The 21,763-nt window shown below is 41.0% G+C and overlaps 2 protein-coding genes across 2 annotated transcripts in view; both read left to right on the forward strand.

Annotated features, from left to right (window-relative positions):
* The window catches only part of LOC125711762 (von Willebrand factor A domain-containing protein 5A-like), a 57,182-nt gene extending 36,879 nt beyond the window's left edge, over positions 1-20,303 (forward strand). The window contains exon 26 of the transcript XR_007383103.1: positions 20,075-20,303. The gene's annotated coding sequence lies outside the window, so the exon portion shown is untranslated. The remainder of the gene's footprint in view (positions 1-20,074) is intronic.
* Positions 1,848-20,303, forward strand: LOC125711795 (von Willebrand factor A domain-containing protein 5A-like). The gene is made up of 28 exons (XM_048981099.1): positions 1,848-1,955; positions 4,979-5,045; positions 7,129-7,331; positions 7,478-7,700; positions 7,846-8,012; positions 8,173-8,287; positions 8,410-8,585; positions 8,727-8,815; positions 8,925-9,069; positions 9,418-9,497; positions 9,951-10,065; positions 10,978-11,136; positions 11,455-11,558; positions 11,657-11,859; positions 13,573-13,599; positions 15,525-15,548; positions 15,707-15,739; positions 15,912-15,944; positions 16,116-16,148; positions 16,320-16,352; positions 16,524-16,556; positions 16,724-16,756; positions 16,896-16,913; positions 17,995-18,012; positions 18,775-18,807; positions 19,100-19,236; positions 19,364-19,490; positions 19,647-20,303. The coding sequence occupies exons 2-28, from the start codon at positions 5,003-5,005 to the stop codon at positions 19,730-19,732; spliced, it is 2,490 nt and encodes an 829-aa protein (XP_048837056.1). The 5' UTR covers positions 1,848-1,955; positions 4,979-5,002; the 3' UTR covers positions 19,733-20,303.
* Positions 20,304-21,763: the final 1,460 nt, after the last annotated feature.

Below are 21,763 nucleotides of genomic sequence, written 5' to 3' on the forward strand. Positions count from 1 at the left end.
ACCCATCCCCCCTAATGTACACCCATGAAATAAGCCACATGGCAATGGTACTTCATTAACACAGTTACATACTTTATTATCTTTAATGGATGGATATATATATATACCCCGTGACCCAGTAGGATAAGCGGTTTGGAAAATGGATGGATGGATGGATAATGGGTTACATGTCCTTCAACATGTAACAGCTGTTATGCTGGCTATGGTAACTCAGTGCTGTTGGAATGTCAACATCCCCATCTAATCCTTAGTCACTACCCCGCTACGTAATCTGCCATCCATCCATTTTCTAAACCGCTTATCCTACTGGGTCGCGGGGGGTCCGGAGCCTATCCCGGAAGCAATGGGCACAAGGCAGGGAACAACCCAGGATGGGGGGCCAACCCATTGCAGGGCACACTCACACACCATTTACTCACACATGCACACCTATGGGCAATTTAGTAACTCCAATTAACCTCAGCATGTTTTTTGGACTGTGGGGGGAAACCGGAGGAAACCCCACGACGACATGGGGAGAACATGCAAACTCCACACACATGTGACCCAGGCGGAGACTCGAACCCAGGTCCCAAACATGTGAGGCGACAGTGCTAACCACTGCACCACTATGCCGCCCCACATAATCTCCCCACCTATCCAAAAAAAATCTTCATTAAAAGCCCAATTTTATGTGACTTGTCTTGATATAGACATGTTCAAAATGAAAACTCACATAAATCTCCATCCATATAGTGTTTTTGTGAAACTGTCAAAAGAGCGATCAAATACATTTTGAGTTATTGTATTCACCTGCAGCTGCCCTTTGCTCTTCCCTTTGCCGTCACTAAGTGGCATCGCTTGACTTTCACTATATCAAAATGAAACCCAGATCACCACGTATATAATTATAGTATCACCTGCATCTTATTACCACGTCGCAAAAACATTGCCGTATATGCATGAAGATCTCCGCCTGAGGTGTAGCTATAGGTGGCAGGAAATGGTAGCTGCAGAAGACACTTGATCCTGTGAATGCCTGATAACTTCTGGCTCATGAAAATGATACTCTGTGATTTTCCAAATCCTCATTGGACTGGCCATCAGGAGAACCTTCCAAATGCATGAAGTACGCACCATTTGAATGACTACCTTTGGGGGGGGGACTTAAAGGAATGGCATGAGATGGAGATGGTGATGGGTGTGGAATAGGGGCCTATTTAGCAACAGCCAAGGAGAAAAAACCTGACATCACTTCCTGGACTCCCACTCATTTAACAGGGGGCCCTGCCGGTTGAGTGCTCATGAGTACATAATGACGTCAGTTAACAATGAACATCCACAATTACACAATAGCTAATCTAACGAGACCAACAATACTTGTTTTGATATTATTATATTATGTACAGCTAAAAATCTAAACATGAAAAGGTATAATAATTTTCATATGTTCCATTGCGTTTATAACTATTTACTCTTTAAAAGTGCATTAAAAGTTAAGTTTACACTACTAATCAGAATGTGATGTTGAGATCTCGGTTCAGTGCCGCGAGACATAGGCAAGAATAAACATCGGAATTATAGTTAATTAACACAATTATATACTTCATTGTCTTTAATATTGCTCAATTGTTCGTGGACAATTTTGGAATTAAACCCAACAAAGCATAGCCGGCCTCGTATAAAATGTAGTTTGACGATGATTTAGTCAGACATTATGATAGTCATTGATCATCATTCTTTTTCCTAATAGGTCGGTTTCACAAACTAATAAACATGTGCCTTTCTAACTGAGTCATATTCGTATATTTTTATTTCTTGTAAGCGATCCAGGAGATTCCCGCTAAGCTTCAGAAACACTAAGGATTCCCGTCTCAGCACCACGCCTCTTCCAACAGACATTTAAGGAAGAGGCGTGTTTATGTTGCTTATTGCGAACTGCAAATAGGAGTGAGAACTTCACATTTTGGAAGTAGGTAAGCAGACGGATTCAAGTAGCATTGTTTTTCATGGTTTCCATAGTCATACAATAATTGCAGTTGATATTGTATGTTTCGTAAAGTGTTTTTTTCTTACAGTATCTATACTCCTCCTGTTTATTGTAAATATATATCAAAAGTTTTGTTTCAGATTGCTTACATTAATAGTTCTTAAGCAGATGTTCAGTTTATAACCTGTAGTCTCAATATGTCGATTTCACAAACAAAATGTCATGCTTTAGTCTTCAAATGGATGATGCGGGACATGCGCAAAGTGTTGCGCGTATTTAATGAGACGGACTGTTTTCAGATGTGCGTATATACTGTAGGTCTTTACGTATGTTACGGTATGGGTGCGATCGCCTGCAATTAAATTTGCTGGTAACGCTTTACTTGACGGAGCACAAATGCTTTAGTATTATCTTAATACGTATGTGTTATTTAACCACAAACTAAGTCTTGATTATATACTCTTGTCATGTTCGTTCATCATTAAGGAATCGTGACGCATGTTTTATGCTATGCGGTTGCTATATTTGTTACTGTATCTGTTAATTTTGTGTGTGTGTATATATATATATAACAATAAGTCGTTAATTTGAAAAGTAAAAAGATAAATATATCATCCCAAAAATTGCAGTGACAGAAACATTAAGTGTAATGCGGCAAATCCTTGAAGGCTCTGAGGGTACATACTGTGGATTTCCCTTAACGATGGACGTGTCTTGTGTGTGAGTGAGAGAGAGAGAGAGAGAGAGATAAACGTTCTAAAAAAATAGCCCTTTTATGTTGGGTGCAGTGTTGCCAACTTAGCGAATTTGTCGCTAGATTTGGCGACTTTTCAGACCCCCTTGACGACTTTTTCAAAAAAGCGCCTAGCGACAAATCCAGCGAATTTTGGACAAACCTTAGCAACTTTCCAAATGTCGCCAGTACTGTCCCGTAAGCGCGAGGTCTTGCTTTCCCGGTACAGTTACTCATCTCCCTGTATCTGCTCTGATCAGTGAGCGCTAGCTCCGGCTGAAAGGAGCAGCATATTCGTTCTCAAAGATCACGTGTTTCCTGTGGAGAAGACATATTTCCTGTGGAGCTCCGCTCTTCAGTCGTCTACAGCTGGAGCCTCTTGGGCATATTCCCATTACCGCACGGCGGCTGACATAGATGTGAATGAGCTGCGCATGTGCAAACGGTGTTGCCACAGACCAATCACTTACCCGCTTTTGCTTTGCTTGAAATAAAACTATTTAGTCTGACAGTTTCTTCTTATTTTTTCTTATTTATTTATTTATTTATTTCTTCTGATGCACTTATATTACTCACTGTTACAGAGCTTAAGTTCATTCCAGTTTCTGAACTTGTCTGAGATCGTTTACTGAGCTACATCTGATTGTACGTAATTCTACTTAGTAATACACAACGATAAACTTCATTAAACTTCTTATTAAACTCATATACACATAAAAACATATATACGTATAATATAAATTTAAATCACTTTATTAAAGATATACAAAAAATAAAATGGCAATAATAAAATATAAATACAGTATATAATACAAATATAAAAACATATACACGATAAAAATATAAATAGAAATACACACAGCTAAAATATTACACACGTTTAAAATAGCGAACATGTCACACTCTAAAATATATTCCCAGAAGTATAGAAAAGAATGGGAGTTAATCCCCGAATTCAAGGGGTGGCTGAAGCCCTATGTGGGCAATGACACAAGGGCTTACTGTCTCTATTGCAAGACAGAATTTTGTGCCAAGCTGTCTGACATTAAAAAACATGCATCAACCCAGAAGCACACTGAAAAGTCCAAACCCTATAATCAAGCAAGTCAATCTACATTGAAATTTTTTTCAAAACAAATTGACTCTTTGAAACAGGCTGAGGCAACAATGGCAGTGGCAATGGCAGAGCACTGCTCCATCCTCTCTTGTGACCATATTGGAAAAGCATGTAAAGCTGCTTTTCCAGATTCCAGTGCAGCCAAACATTTCCGGATGCACTGTACCAAGTGTACCGAAATGATTAATGGGGTGCTGGCACCATATTTTCTTAGAAGACTGGTGTCTGATATTGGTGACAGCAAATACAGCCTCCTACTTGATGAAAGCACTGATGTAAGTGTCTCAAAGTACCTTGGGATCGCGATTAGGTATTTCAGTGAGGACAAAGCAAATGTGGTGGCCACATACATAGGCCTTGTTGAGCTGGAGGGAGGGGATGCTAAAACAATAGCCAGAGCAGTTCTAACTTTTCTGGAGAAATGTGACCTCAAGCGGAAGAACTTACTTGGCATCGGCACAGACAATGCATCAGTGATGACAGGAGTGTACAATGGTGTGCACAATTTTTTTTTTTGTTTGCAAAATGTATTAAAAGTCTTCGGGTTCCCCAAATTCCTGAACAGATCATTTGAAACATTATATGTATTATTTTAATTAATACTTTTTGCCCAGTTTTCAGGACGGGGGCCGATTAATGCTACAAAATGCTGTGAACTTTTTTGAGTTAAATGAAACGTTCCTTAGATACTGGCCCATGTCACATGTGTGCAAACAGATTTGCACACCGGAAGATAAATTGGGGTCAAAGGTCACCCATTTATCCTTCTATCACCACCGCTGGAAAACCGCACCCCCATTGTCTGCTCTCCATTGTTATAGGCCAATTGATTTGGTGACAGTTTATAAACAACCGTTTGACCTTCTAGTTTTTAAAATAAAGAAAATCAGTTACAACTCCAGAATAACATTTTAGACACGGGTGTCAACGCAGATCAGCGGGTGACGGTCTTGCCTTACACTTGTAGGACTTGTTCCGGAATCGTACTTCGTTCTGCCCACGTTTGGCTTGTTTTCTGCCACGATCTGATTTTATTCCTGCTTGGTATCTAACAAGGTGAAGATGTTTTTTTTTTTTTTTTTTTTTTTTTAAAGTGTTTCTAAACCACGTTGGTGCAGAATCTGTAATAAAAACGGTATAATTGTGTTTTGCTTTTTAGTGTCGCGTCTCTCTGTTTGACTAAATGGCGAACGTGTGCGGATTGAGGACCCTAAAGAACGAACCAGGTAAACGTGTGCCGGCCGCGGGGCTCACTCACACGGCAGTCTTCTGAGCAGTTTGCACACTCAAATGTAGACAATCTGAAATGTTTCTGGGATATCCTGCATAAAGGAGTGATACAGTGCCCCCCCCCCCGAGCCTGACATGCTTTACAGGAGGAGGCTCAGAGACCGTTATCCTCTCCAGGAGTGGGGGTCACAAACGATTAAACGTAGGGGTGGCAGTAATGTTGAAACCAGTATTTTGGCAGCAAATTAGACAATATTTTTTGCTGCTAGAGGCGTTATGGATTGCTCTGCAGAGTGTATGCTGGGCGTACCCTTCTTACTAACAGTTATAACTTCATAACACCACAATTCTCCACATATATAACTGTTCACCATTATAATATTTGTAGGTACTGCTTCAGTCTGTGTCTCAAAATTTGGATTACGTGTAATATAATTAGGTGCGGCAATTAATACATGTGTGTATTTATCAGCTTAGTGGATGCTAGCCCATGGACCATAAAACTGCATTGAAATCTCTGAAATTAGGGAAAAAATAAGATTATAAAATGTGGCACGTCGAATGTTTACAAAGGGACATTTAAGGGTTTTTATTGTTGGCTATCCATCCAGGTCAGGGTTCATGACTAGGGTTCATGGTCCTCGGTGACCATGAAAAGCCTAATATTTAATATGGCAGACGCAGTGCAGTGCATCTTTCTGTGCACCTGTCAAATAACAGCCCTTTGCATAGGACGCTACAAACTGTGCCACTGTCTTGTTGAAACTTCATGGTATTGGATACCTTCTATCCAATCAGAGCGGTCGGTTTCTAGTCGTCATTTTAATTTAGTGCATGTATACAATCAGTCAGCCATTCAGTCAGACGACCAAGTGTTTTAGTCATAAAAATGTCCAAGCATAGATATAAAGAAGAATCTGTTTCACTTGGTTTCATAAAAGCTTTACGAAACGTGGAGGAATATCCTTAATGCGGTTTGTGCGGATCGGTATTAAGTAATGAGTCGTGTGTAAAAATCAACATATTATTACTCATTTTTTTTAACGCATCCGAAAACTGTAGAAATCCAGCTGTCCCCTAAAAAAATAATGGATCATGACAATGTGAATTTCTTGGTCTTTCATTATATATTTTGGGCTTGAGTCCCAGGTAGATGACAAATCTGCCTTTTGGGTCCCCAGGTGAAAAAGTCTGGGAACCCCTGATCTAGGTTGTTCTGCTGGGAGTTTAGTTCTGGAGAGATTTACCGTAGAAATGCTGGTCTTAAATGCTGGTGGCAATTAAAGGGGCAAAAACATGCACTAGAAAAATTGAACGGTAGTGTCTCTTACCAAAAATCATGACCTGGTTACTCAGGATAACCCACAGATTTCATAGTGAGCAGTTTAATGTAGGAAATATTTTCTGTAATATCACTGCACAGACGATACAAGCATGAGTTCTTCTGTGCAGTGATACTGTTATGTGTGTGGAGTGCAGTAGGAAAAACTAGTTTGTTTTTTTTTTTACATTAAATTTGAACAACTGTCCCTTTCAACTTGAAGTTTGTTGGAGAAAGCGCTAGGCTTTGCACTCCAACTCTGCACACACTATTAATTACGAGACAACACACTTTAAAGTTTTACTTTTTACTTGCGCAAGGGTACCCACACTCTCTGCAGAATGTGCTACAAAGGGTGGTTCCCCTTGGCTCCTTTATTTATAGTCAGTGGGAGGTGCGGGGGTCAGGTGAGAGTAAGAAAGTTCTGGTTTTGCTCAGGTGGGCAGCTGTTGAGCACATACTCAGGGTACGTGCAAGCTGAATGCTATTATTAATTTAATCTAAAGTATGAGGCTAGAGGAAACAAAATAATGTATATACATATTTACACTCATTGCTGATTATACAGAAATGATAACAAATGATTAATAACAGTTTCTTCAACCTAAGAAATTTACACAAAAAAAATACAAATGTAATTTTCTGATGAGCAGCAGAAGCGCAGCACCCCTGTGTATTTTAATGGCAGGTTCCCGGTTCCCTTCTTGCCCTTTATTGCTGTACTGTCCTTATCGCTTTATCACTCGTCTGTACCTTAGTGCCCCTGAAGTCGGTGGAGGTGCAGGTGGATGTCCAGGGTCACGTGGCTTCTGTCAGCTCCACCCTTCAGTATGAGAACCAGGAGTCCAGTCCAGTGGAGGCCGTCTTCATCTTCCCCATGGAGAGTAACGCCACCATCTACAGTTTTGTTGCCCACATTGGGGATGTTGAGATTAAGGCCCAAGTCAAAGAGAAAGAGCAGGTGTGTTTTTTTGTTCATAGTGTGTCTTAGGGTGAGCTGTCCGGAATCATCAGTCAGTCGATCTTCACAATGACAACACAAACAGAGACTTTGTTAGACATAGTAAGTATCTCTGTGTTTGTCCCTGTCTCCTCGTCGTCTGTCAGGCTCAGGAGGAGTATGACGATGCCGTCAGCTCAGGGCAGCAGGCCTTCCTCCTGGAGGAGAGTGATGAAAGTTCTGACGTGTTTCGCCTGAGTGTCGGGAGTCTTCCTCCGGGACAGAGTGCCTCTGTTACGCTGAGCTACGTGACTGAGCTGGCCGTACAGGCTGATGACGCCCTGAGGTTCTGCCTGCCTGCTGTGCTCAACCCACGGTACACGCCAGCAGGTACCAAGGAGCTGAACCACACTGGCCAATTGACTGTCATAACCCTTTAAGCATCGGGAAGTTGGTCAGATGGTCATGAAATGGTCAGGTGTTCAGTTTCACTTACACCATTTGTTAATTTCTTCTCATCTCTTTACTTTTCCAGGCTGTAAGAGCTTGACAGCAGAGGGATCTGGTCCCCAGGGGGAAAGTGTCCCATACACCCTGTCCCTCGGAGTCCACATGTACTCCCCCAGCACCGTCCAGAGTGTCCAGTCCAACTGCCCCCTCACCCCACTGGAGTTCCTCTCCCAGGATAATACTGAGGCCAAAGTAGCTCTTTCTGCATCCTCTTTGTTCTCTTTGGTTCCTGTTTTCAGAACAGACAGAGATTTGTACCTGAATTAGTTTACTGAACAATATGCATCATCCATATTTATTCTGTTAAAATTTTTCAGCTGTCATGCACTTAACCACATTTATGTCTCTCTAGGTCAGTCTGTCCCCTGGTCACAAGTTTGACCGGGATGTAGAGCTGCTGCTGTATTACGGTCAGCCTCACCAACCCACTGCTATACTGGAGGCGGGGCAGCCAAGTGCCCAAGCAGGTGAATTTGCACCTTCAGGCGTGAAAATCTAAAGTGGATCAGACTTGTGCTTCAATCCATTGTTGGTTCAAACACGTTAAAGCTTCTCCCATCTTTCTGTTTTCTTACCTTTTGATTTGTAGGCTCATTGATGGGTGACACTGTAGCCATGTTGAGCTTCTACCCAGAGATTCCATCTATACCATCTTCTCAAATGACTTCCAAAGGGGAGTTTATATTTGTGGTGGATCGTTCATGCAGCATGGACTGTCCAATGAACCAACACAACTACAAACAGACTCGCATCAGCAGTGCCAGGGTGAGGTCACTAAAACCATCATACCAAACACCTTGACTTTCTCTGATACACCCACTGACGCATAGTGAGAGCTAAAGGTGCACAGTAATATCTACTGACACATGCTAGACCTGATGTTTTCTTACATTGTTCCCGGTTTAGGACACGTTACTGCTGCTGTTGAAGAGTCTTCCTGTTGGCTGTTACTTCAACATCTATGGCTTTGGTTCCTCCTTTGAATCCTACTTCCCGTCAGTAATCATTCACAACCTCATGCTGCTGCTTAGTATGAAAATTATGTTTTCTGTTTAGCCCAGTATATTTTTGCATCACTGGGTTAAATCTTTCTATCTGGCTTAGTGAGAGTGTGGAGTACATGCAGGCCAACATGGAAACTGCTGTGCAGAAGGTGAGGTCAATGCAGGCTGATATGGGAGGAACAGAAATCCTTCATGTCCTGTGGAACATCTACAGCAAGCCCTGTCTGCCTTCACATCCACGCCAGGTGCCTCATACCGCCACCTGCTGTTCATTTCTGTATTCTGTTCAACACTGATTCTTCATTCCAGTATATACAGTACACCTAGTGTTACCTGAGATCAAGTATTTCTTGTTCAACATTTGTGGTCATGCAGTATTGGAGTTAATGATTTTGGAGCGGAATATATGATGCATGATCAATTTAGTGTGTTTATGTCATGAAAGAGTGTTTTTCAAAAAGTGAAATTCACACTCTTTCCTACAGAATATTATATGTTTCAAACTCATTACTCTAGGTTACTGTGAAGTAGCCCTGTGATGACAGTTTCCGTTTCTTCTTTCCTTCCAATTTTCTTCCATCTCTCTCTGCCAGCTGTTTGTCTTCACAGATGGAGAAGTGGGAAACACCAAAGAGGTGATTGATCTGGTGAAGAGACATGCGTTGTCTCACAGGTGAGCATCACCTTTCTGTGTGTCTGCAGATGCTGTGGAGATGTATGGTGTTTGGCTCTCTGGGCAAGGATTCTGTACCCATGATCGAAAGGTTGCTGGTTCAAATCCTGCAGTGGGCAGAATGATGTCACTGTTGGACCTTTGAGCGATGCCCTTCACCCTCACTGCTCTAGGGTGTGACTGACACCGTTTTCTTAGTTGTATGTTGCTTTGGATAACGGCCAAATAAACAAATTAAATGTCCCCACAAAGATAAGAGAGCCTGATAAATGGGAGTTGTAGTGACATGCATTCAGTGTTATGAATTTGCAGGTTTTCCTGGTTTTTAGTATTTGTGTTTGAAGGTTTAAATCTTCGTAGTTGGCCAGTCAGAAGTCACTTGAGATATTGGAATGACGACGTGTGTGTGTGTGTGTGTGTGTGTGTGTGTGTGTGTTTCCTCTCTGTACCCAGGTGCTTCACCTTTGGCATCGGGGAGGGGGTCAGCAGTGCCCTGGTGAATGGCATGGCTGAGGGCGGCTCTGGACACCCACAGTTCATCACTGGGGCAGAGAGACTGCAGCCAAAGGTGAGGAGGAGTCACACCTGCATCTGTACTAGAGAAACACGAGTTAATCCATGCAGCTTCCTCTCCTCAGCTCATATAAAACTCACTCCTACTTCTCTAAGCTTGTTTGTCTTTCAGCCAATGAAGACTGTAGATCCAAAGATCAAAGCCACATTCCTGTAATCCCTGTAAATGTTTTAGTTAGTGTATCATGTCTCAATATTCATATGATGCTAAATACATACATCTGATATGCTGACAAATACAGTCATGTAGATATCTGACCCGCCTCTCACATGTCTAATATGCATATGAGTATTTTTCCAGTTAATATTTTATTTTTCGATTGTAAATGATCATCATGCTTTATTTGGATAATTTAGAGAAAAGGGCCCCATTGGGGCGGCATGGTGGTGCAGTGGTTAGCACTGTTGCCTCTGGGACCCGGGTTCGAATCTCCGCCTGGTTTCATATCCATCTAGTGACCCTGAGTGTTATATTTCTGTATTTACAGAGGGTTTCGTATTAATACTCAGTCTTTGTGTGTGGAGTTTGCATGTTCTCCCCATGTCGTCGTGGGGTTTCCTCCGGGTACTCCGGTTTCCCCCCACAGTCCAAAAACATGCTGAGGCTATTGGAGTTGCTAAATTGCCCGTAGGTGTGCATGTGTGAGTGACTGATGCGTGAGTGGGCCCTGCGATGGGCTGGCCCCCCATCCTGGGTTGTTCCCTGCCTCGTGCCCATTGCTTCCGGGATAGGCTCTGGACCCCCCGCGACCCAGTAGGATAAGCGGTTTGGAAAATGGATGGATGGATGGGTCCCCATTGGACCAGGAGTGAGGATTTTAGGTCTTTAATTGTCTCCATACTGTGCTAATCTCTAGTATGCTTATGCCCTATCAGTAGGTAACACGAGTCTTTTCCTACTCCTCAGGTTATGCAGTCTCTTGGGTTTGCCATGCAGCCTGTTGTAGAGGACATTTCAGTGAAATGGAACATTCCAGCAGATATATCCGTCACCCCCCTGTCTCCTCTTCCCAATGTGCTCTTCCAGAATGAGAGGGCAATACTGTACTTCCAGCTCACTGGACAGGTTTGGAACCTTAACTTACTTTCAGGCATGCAGCCTGATTCCGGAGTCTCAAATTCACTTCCTGGCTTTTTGAAGGTTTCATATCCATCTAGTGACCCTGAGTGTTATATTTCTGTATTTACAGAGGGTTTCATATTAATACTCAGTCTTTGACACTTGGAATTATTACTTAATGAAATTAAAATTCAAGTTGTGATTTATTTTCTTATTCTTGATAATGTCATGCGTTTTACATAATTTTTAAAATATAAATTTGAATTTCTTGTCACATGGTATCACTTTCCTCCCTCCCTTTGTTTCACCACTTTGTCTCCCCAGAGGTCCGGTAATATTTCAGGTTCAGTGAGTCTCCATCACACTCTGGATAAGAAGGTTGTGGAAAACACACTTACCATTAACATGAAGCCAAAGGAGGACAGCAGGTAATGAGATGCACACAGACACACTCAGATCATTAGCAAGTGCTGGTCATTATCAGCTGGTTTAATTATGTCTGTCCATTTGTCTGTTGGCCCCTCAGCATGCTGATACACAGACTGGGGGCCCGCAAAGCCATTTTGGCCTTGGAGGGGGAACGTGAAATGGTGGGCAAGAAGAATAGGAAAAAGAGAGCAGTGGAACTGAGCATCCAATCAGGAGTCAGCTCCTCCTACACGGCTTTCATTGCTGTCAACACAGAGAACAAGCAGCCAATCAAAGGGCCCCTACTGCGCAGAAACATCAGTAAGTTACGTGATTCTGGTGGATGAATCTCTGAAGAGGTGCCCTTTATTTCCATCTCTCAGCCATAGGTTTCGAACAGACATGTTTTATTATGAAAAAGGACAGTGGCAAAAATTAGCTTGTATTGCTATAGCAAAGGGGTGATATGGTGATGCAGTGGTTAACTAATAACATTTCAGGAAAGACGTTGGAGCATTAAGGGACAACTTAAGGTAGAACTTAAGGAGAGCATTAAGGTTTTGGGAAACACACCCCTGTTTGCTATAATCATGACATAAAATATTCATACCATTTCCTCTCTAATCTGTACAGTAGTTCTCCTGTATTCATGGGTGATACGTTCCAAGACCTACCGCAGATACAATATATACTTTGTACTGTATATATTGCAATGAAAAAATGTTATTTGTATTAATAGATGACAGAGCAGCATAAATCATATTTCTATTCCCCTCAAAGGATGAATAATGAAAAAGCATAAGCCACTGTTACACATTTTACAATGAAATTGGGAGGAAATGTTATGAATACTACTGTACTCACAATTGCACTGCAGTAATACATGCCTACCTCATAGTGTATACTTATATATATGCTTACCTAATACGCTGCTGTATACCCTAAGCAGTCACTTTCTCTCTTTCTCTCTTCTGTATCTTTTTATATTCTTATTTTATGTTTTTGATACTTTACCTTTTTCTTTGTTTATTTATTTAACTTAAACTAGTATATTTTCTTTTCTTTGATATTCACATGTATCATTAAAGCATTTTTGTGGAATCGCATGCATTCAGACTCGATGTAACTTGTAACAATGACAACAAAGGCATTCTAATTCCTATTTCTCCAAGGGGGTGCAAGGTGAGAGCCCACAAAGTCATTCATAAATGCATTTGTAAAAAATATATATAAATATAAATTCATTGTAAAGGTATTTACTATAATCATTACAAATTGATCCCAGTAACGCAGGCACATTCTCAAAGATAAATTCACAATGCAGTTTCATTTGACATAATGTGTTCAAACTGCATTTTTATCTCACCCTATAGAATTGCAGGAGAATGCATGTCGTGCAATTAAGAGTAAAGTTATTCCTGCAGTTGCATCACTAAAATGGCCTGTGTTTAACTTCTCCGTAGTTTGATACTCTGTGATGGACTGGCATCCCATCCAGGGATGTACCCCAGCCTTGTGGCCTGTGCTGTCTGGGATGGGCTCCAGGTCTCCCTGTTACCTTATACTGGCTGCCAATTCAAATCTCAGTGTTGGCAGAGTGATGTCACTGTCGGGCCCCTGTGCAAGGCCCTTAACCCCCACAGAGTGGTGTCGTTGTCGGGCCCCTGAGCAAGGCCCTTAACCCCCACGGAGTGATGTCTCCGTTTGGCCCCTGAGCAAGGCCCTTAACCCCCACAGAGTGATGTCACTGTCGGGCCCCTGAGCAAGGCCCTTAACCCCCACAGAGTGATGTCACTGTCGGGCCCCTGAGCAAGGCCCTTAGCCCCCACTTGCTTCAGGAACTGTCTGATCCTCCCTTCAATTTTATGGCGACTTGGACAAACATATCTGCTAAATAAATAAACTGTAAATGAAATGCAATTCACAGTTAGAAATGTAATTGTAATTAAGGGAGTGGATGAATGTCCAAGGTTTAGAGACGAAACGCCTTATTTTATGAATGATTTTTACACATTGTTGTATTTTTACCTGCAGAACCCATGATGTTTTCAGCACCACGAGGTTAGTGTGTAACAGTAATATTCTTATATCAATATTCTTATAAATTTTTACAGTGTTTCATTTTGATTTGCAGGACGCATGATGGCTTTTACTGCCTCATGTTAGTTTGTATCACTTTATCATTTGTACTTTATCATTATCATCATGTTGTAAAATATATACACACACACACACACACACACACACACAGGTTTGTAATTATATTTTTGTGGGGACACAATGGGCAAATTCTAATTACAACATGACAACCTTAACCTCCTTGTGACAGACCTTCTTTCCATCCATCCATTTTCCAAACCGCTTATCCTATTGGGTCGCGGGGGATCCGGAGCCTATTCAGAAAGCTATGGGCACGAGGCAGGGAACAACCCAGGACGGGGGGGCCAGCCCATCACAGGTCACAGTCGCACACCAGTCACTCGCACACCAGTCACTCGCACACCAGTCACTCGCACACCAGTCACTCACACCAGTCACTCCTACGGGAGTTTTTCAAACTACATATACAAAACCTTTGACTTGCCTTCAACAAACAATCCAACTTTTACTCACAACCAAATAGTGCTTTCGGATCCCACACGAAGCCAGTCAGTACATACTGTACTGAGCAGTCATTACACACTACAGCAAAAACTCGTTTACTGTGAATATGGTCTTTTCTATGCTGAGTTGCAAAATTGAAAATATATATAGTATACTGTCACGGGTGATCGCGGGCAGAGCGGCGATCGTGCGGGCAGGCAGTCAAGGAAGCAGGCAAGACAGGCAAATTCGGGGCAAACGGGGATTTAATCTCAGGACAGGGTCCAGGAAACATCAAACACTGACTGACATCAATGACGGACGCAGGACTCAGGTAAGACATGGACTGAAATACACAGGACTGAGTGAAAATAATCAGACACAGCTGGGTACAATCGGGAAAGAACACGTGGGTAATCCGGGGGCGTGGCACACACGAGGAGCCGATGAGCAGGGCATGACAATATACACTACAGTAAACAATGTTTAGCAAAAATGTTGTATACAGTTGTATATAAAACAATATGCAATATTTGTATTATTGAGGACTCCTAGATAGTTGCTGTAAAGGACAAAGTAAAAACATCCAAATGAAAGGGACATTAGAGTTAAACGTTGTACAACTGCCCAGCCAAAGTCAAGGAAGAATATCCATTGTGTCTCATCATGCCCCCGGGCTCGGTCAGGACCGGGACCTCTGTCCACACTAGGCAACAGGGGCAGAATCCTCTGTTGTGATCCATCCATACCTTAACATCGAAATCCAACTCACCTACAACAGTCATGCTCTCATCCAGCATGTTCTCTATGTTCTAATCACTCATCTCATTGGCTTCTTCACATGTCTAGAAACATTTTGTGAACAGTTTTGAGTCAATGTGTTTAGAGTTTTGCTAAATAGGTGACTGTGTCCATTAGGTGAACACTGATTGCAGTTTTGCCAGATGAGTGACTGTTTCAATAAATGAGTTTTGATAATTGCCAGTTTTGTTCTTAGAATGGGGTTTAGTATTTTATTAATTCAGAAAAACTTTGGCCTGCCAATCAGTCGTTCCCTCCCTGCCACGGTCATCTGGTTTTAACACTGGCTGTTTGGCAGATTATCTGTATATAATATCTTTCCATGCTTTCATTTTTTCTGTCAGCTAAACAAATTTAAGTGCCCTGCCAGGGCTAGTGGGGGAATTCAGTATTATTCTTTTATATTTTAAAAATATTGCATATTATCTATTTAGATATCACTCAGAGACAGAATATAATGTGTATGTTAAACTACCCTGCAGTGGATTGGCGTCCCACCCACCAGCGTGTATCGCTGCCTTTTCCAGTGTGCTGCCTGCTGTTTGCTTGTATGGGTCTCTAATAACATTTTGTTTTGTTTTTTGTTTAATTTTTGTATGCAGTCCCCATGGCCTGTTTCAAGCTATGTAAGTGTAATATTTTACCGAATTTCTCCCCAAGATCTATAATGCATGAATAAATGTGTCTTTTATAGGAGACAAAACAGCCAACGCTGAATATTGTAATCAATGGCATCTTATTCACCAAATCTTGTTTGTAATTTTACACATCATGTTTATTTCAGGTTCAGCACCCATGCCCGGACCTCTGTTTGGAGGTGAGTTCATATAAATATTAAGGAGCAAACTTTGTTTTAGAGAGAATCATCCATCCATTGACCTGTCGTTTTTGCTGAAATATTTGCTGAATTTTGTAGGAAGTTACATTAGGTTAATGGCATCTTATTCACCAAATCTTGTTTGTAATTTTATGAATTACATTTATTTTAGGTTCAAGATCCGTAGCCGCTGCTAAGATGGCATGTGAGTTCATATGAACATCAAGAAGCAAACTTTGTTTTAGAGAGAATCATCCATCCATTGACTTGTCGTTTTTGCTGAATATTTGCTGAATTTTGTAGGTAGTTAGATTAGGTTAATGGCATCTTATTCGCCAAATCTTGTTTGTAACTTTATGCATTACGTTTATTTTAGGTTCAGCACCCATGTCCGCTCCTCTGTTTGGAGGTGAGTTCATATAAACATTAAGGAGCAAACTTTGTTTTAGAGAGAATCATCCATCCATTGACTTGTCGTTTTTGCTGAATATTTGCTGAATTTTGTAGGTAGTTAGATTAGGTTAATGGTATCTTATTCACCAAATCTTGTTCGTAATTTCATGCATTACGTTTATTTTAGCTTCAAGATCCGTACCCGCTGCTAAGATGGCATGTGAGTTCATATGAACATCAAGAAGCAAACTTTGTTTTAGAGAGAATCATCCATCCATTGACTTGTCGTTTTTGCTGAATATTTGCTGAATTTTGTAGGTAGTTAGATTAGGTTAATGGTATCTTATTCACCAAATCTTGTTCGTAATTTCATGCATTACGTTTATTTTAGCTTCAAGATCCGTACCCGCTGCTAAGATGGCATGTGAGTTCATATGAACATCAAGAAGCAAACTTTGTTTTAGAGAGAATCATCCATCCATTGACTTGTCGTTTTTGCTGAATATTTGCTGAATTTTATAGTTAAATTAGGTTAGTGGCATCTTATTCACCAAATCTTGTTTGTAACTTTATGCATTACTTTTATTTTAGGTTCAGCACCCATGTTCGGTCGTATGGGTGGAGGTGAGTTCATATGAACATGAAGAAACAAACTTTGTTTTAGAGAGAATCATCCATCCATTCACTTGTCGTTTTTGCTGAACATTTGCTGAATTATGTAGTTAGATACGGAGACGGCTTATTTAAAATCTTTTCTTTACAGGTGGTGGCTGGAGAAAGGGTTTGTATATGACCGTTTAAATTGTCATGTCCTTGACATTTATCATTCCATTATTAATTTATATAATGCACCTAATAATGCCCCAATTTATACCCTGAAAGTTAGATGTTTAGTTCACAAACCTAATTGTTTTAGTTTTTCTTGATTGCTTTGGCACATTTTATGTAGCATATCGAACATTCTCAGGACAAAAGCAGCATTTCTCAAAACAGTTAATGCATATAGCACAACACTACGGGTTAGCTTGCTCAAAACAATTAACTCATTAACTCATTTAACTCAAAGCAAATAATTCCACCAATGAATTAGTTAGGTCACCAAAATGAAAAGTACAATCAGCATCGTTTTAAGCTTGAGAATCAAAATGCTTAGATACATTGTCAGTATGTCAGTGTAAGCAGGCTCCTGAGCTCCATAATTCTGAATGATGGTCGGTTCCCACTTCCTCATTGTCAGTGACTGATCATTTTTCTTTAGCAAACTGGCTTTACATTACAGTAGGTGAAGTTCACTGGCAAGAGAAGGCCCTCGCGGGCACATGTAGCTTCTTCAGATCTCAAGACACAGAAAAAAGTCACGCAGCACCATATAACACAAAAACAGCAAAATGGTAACAAAACCAAGTACTGTGGGAAGCAAAACCACAATGCTGTATCAGTGCATTAATGGAATATATTTAAAAATTATTTTCAAAGCTTGGTTAACTGTTTTGCATGTGGCTAACACAGTGCTCACACAGATATATTATATATTACATATTTTGGAGGTAAACATATTGCAGTGGAAAACTACATAATCTACTTCGACCAACAAGATTAAAGCAACTGAGAATTGTCCAAAATGATGACAATTGTATAAAACCATTCGAAAACAATTTGGATTTTTTTTTGTGAAGCAATGAGAAATGATGCTCCGCTGTGCAGAAGTAACATTATGTCTGGGGATTACACTTATTATTTTGCAAATGCTGCTTGTCATTTGAGAAAATGCTCCCAGGCAATCGAGGAAAACTAAAGGAAAAGGTTTGTTCTTAGTGTAAACGTCTAATACTTTATTTGTTTTGATTTTTTTCCTTTTAAAGTAAAACGCAAATGTCAAGGTAAGTTTAAGGCAAAAAGGTTGAAATAATGAAACTCCATTTTATCTCCTTTACGACATAATCATCAACCCTTCCACATTGGGGGGGGGGTGCAGTTAGGGTCACGGGCCCCCTGTGTTCTGGGGGAAAAAAAACTGAGTAAAATTTTTGGGTGTCCCTGTCGAGCGGAGCAAAGCAAAGTAAAAAGATACGAGAAATCCGAGATGCAAAGATCACTGTGAGAGAGAATGCGAGCCGCTGCCGTAAATGCATTTTGCATCTTCCAAATCAGCACTATACACATTCTATGCATTTTTATATTGCTAAACGTTTGTGTGTGTGATCTGCTGCCCTTCGCATGTTGTCTGCAGCTTTCAGAAGACTCCCAAAATATTCCCAATAAAATTCAATTTGTTATCCCAACTCTGAGATGTATCAAAACCACAATGGATGCAGAAGGGCCGATTTTGTGTTCCGCTCATGTAGAGGCCTTTTCCAGTGTCTTCTGAAAAACTAGAAGTCCAGCTCACAATCCTCATTGTTTTAAAAGAAGGTTTTGTTTATAGCAGTTTATTATATCAGTTTTTTTCCCCATCTGTAACATCCATGCCCCTCGCTATGGGGAAGTTTAACATTTTGCCCAACATGTCCTCAAGAGCTGTGATAGAAGCATGAATGAATTTGTTGTTTTATATTGAAGACAAAAATGTCAGTGTTTTACTGTAATTTGACACCTTGATCATCAACTCCTGTTCATAATTTTATGCATTAAATTGCATTTAGATGCAGCACCTATGGCCCCTGCTCCTGAACGAGGTTAGTTTACTTACATTAAATGCAGTGTTTCTTTGAGGTCTTATAATTTGTAATAATGGAAAAGGTTTCTTCATACTACTTTTACACCATCATTGAAGTTGTCTAAACAATCTATTTGTTATTTTGTAATTAATTTCCTTCTAGACAAAATACTTCTTGGATAAACTAACACAGCAGCCATTGACGCAGCCTTTCTACATCATACTACAGAAACATTATAGTCCTTTAGTATTTATTAAATAATACCAGCATGATATTTGCAAGGCTTTTATCAACTGTCAACTCAAAACAGACGCACCAGAGACAAAGGATCCTCTGCTGGAATTGATCAGCCTACAGAAAGTAGATGGATCCTGGGACCTCCAACCATCGCTGGCCTCCATCTTTGGGAGAAGGGAGGAAGAAGTGGCCACAGCCTTACCTGGGAAGGTGATGGACTCTCTCAGATGTTCCACACTTTAAGGGTCTTAGACGGTGAAGCTTGTTCAGTTTGGTTGTTTCTTCAGGCCTTTAGCTCAGGTCAGTGAGGCTCCTTGATCCCATTTTTACTCCATAGCCTGAGTTGTTACCAGTCTGGGCCACAGTGTTGGCAGTTCTGTGGCTTCATGTTCATAAGATGGATTTCAAGGATGAGTGGCAGTTTGTGGCTGCAAAAGCTGTTGCCTGGATCAAGGCTCAGTCAGGTAAGAGAGACTCTCCCTTTGTTTCATTAACATTCATTAATGATACATCATATGTAATAGATTAACTGAATAGAATAACATTTTTCAAATTTTGCCTGCATTGGATTTTTGTGAAATAAAATGTTTGCATCAAAAATGTTTGTGTCTGTACTGTAGGAGCTGATTTGACCGGGTTTGTGGCAGCTGGGAATTCCTTCCTTGGCCTCCAGGTGGCGCTGCAGAACTTTGGCCTGAAAGAGTGACTCAGACCCTAAATTGCCATCATATTAGCCTATCGCTACTGCACACAAACCATCCCAGCCCAGATAATTACTATTCTGTTCTTATTTGTGAAAATGACCATACTGACAAAAAAGGAACATTTTAATGTTCCAAGCAAAGTAGTGATTCTGCCTTAAGCACAATTAGGCAGTCAGATCAGTTCCAATTAATTTACCATGATATCTCAGTGTTTTACAAAACATTTTGAAAAGAATAAAAACGTTTAACATAATGACTTTATAATTTCATTGATTCCAACATACCATAGTGATAAATAGCCACAGCTACTTATTAAAAGTTTAAACTGCTAATCAGAATGTGAGATTGGGATTTCGGTGCTGCAAAATAGACAAAAATCTAAATCAGCACAGCATTGATTAAGATGGTAAATGCTTCATTGTCTTTAAAAACTGCTCAGTTGTACACGTGAAAGTCTGGAATCAGACACAACACAACCACAGGTTAACTTTTTGCGAAATCATCACGGAAGCATGAACATACGAAATGTAGTTTGAAGATTCATGTATTAAATTCCCTTGATAAACTAGTAAACATGCGCCTTTCTTATTAAATGATATTCATATATTTCTGTGCTGTGTAAATAAAACCCCCCTGAACAAGTTCCAGTAATTCCCACCCCAACATTATTCACATTTTTGTACCACGTGTTTAAATGCAGAAAAGCCACCGTTTCAGAGCGGCTACATTTAATGTTCCACGATAAATGGCAAATAGGAGTTAAAGCCTCCAACCATCCATCCAACCATCCATCTTCTGAAACCACTTATCCTATGGAGGGTCATGGGGGTCTGAAGCCTATAGGCACAAAGCAGGGAACAACCTAGGAGGGGGTGCCAACCCCTCACAGGGCACACACAGACCTACAGGCAATGTGGTAATTCCACTTATCTACACCATGGTTTTGGACTGTGGGGGGGGGGGGGGAAATCCCACAACAACATGCAAACTCCACACACACGGAACCCTGGCTTAAACCCAGGTCCCACAGCTGTGAGGCGACAGTGCTAAGCATAGAACCAGAATATGTGCAAACATTTAAATCAATGGATTTAATTTTGGACCACTGCTTCTCAAATGAAAGACATTTTAGCGAGTGTGCAGGGCATTTTAGTAACGGAGACTACCGCTCATTTAAAATGGAGAGTCAGTCATTTGGCAGATTGTGGTAAACCTGTAAAGGTGAATGGCAGCTGGGTTGCTGGAGCCAAGACTCACGTTTTCCACCTTATCCACCACACTGTCAGCTTAGTCTCTGCCAGGAGGTAGGAACTTACAGCAAGAAATTTGGAGAACAAAGATGCAATTGGCAGCATAAATCTCCCACGGTTGGGCAGGTCTGTTATAGGCCCATTGCTTGGCCTTCTGGGTAATTAGCACGATCTTCTCAATCCTCTCCCTCATCTCACAGACAGTAAGGCTCCTTTCTCCCAGGCCCACTTTGACACACGGTTCCAGCACTATCACCTAGAGAGGAGTTTAAATGAAAATCCTATGGATTCATCGGGGATTTACCAGGAGGCGATGAGGCAGCATCACGTCCTGGTTTTACCCATTATTATCAGTGATGGACCAGAGTATCTGAACTGGCCACAGGGCCGGTCGATCTCATAGGCGACATAGGTGGCCGCCCAGGATGCCAACTTCTGGGTGCAACCGGGATGGTTACACTGGCAGCCGATTTCACTCGTGCGTGGCACACGTCATCCAAGACAAAGTGAAATCCAAGACTACACAAGTACTCAGGCGCGCTGTGGTGCTGGTACAGTACAGCTACGTGATATGGAGTGCCACCTTTGCATCAACAGTGCAATACTAAGTGTTCCCAGTATGCTCCATTTTAAATTCTGATAGTATTCCTTGTTATGGGATTTACCACCAATCCCCGCTAATGTACGCCCGTGAAATAAGCCACAACACAATGGTGCTTAATTAACACAGTTACATACTTTATTATCTTTAATATTGCTCAGCTGAACTTGCGCGATTTTTAA

This window comes from Brienomyrus brachyistius, chromosome 17 (genome assembly GCF_023856365.1).
Source record: "Brienomyrus brachyistius isolate T26 chromosome 17, BBRACH_0.4, whole genome shotgun sequence".
Taxonomy (NCBI): Eukaryota; Metazoa; Chordata; class Actinopteri; order Osteoglossiformes; family Mormyridae; genus Brienomyrus; species Brienomyrus brachyistius.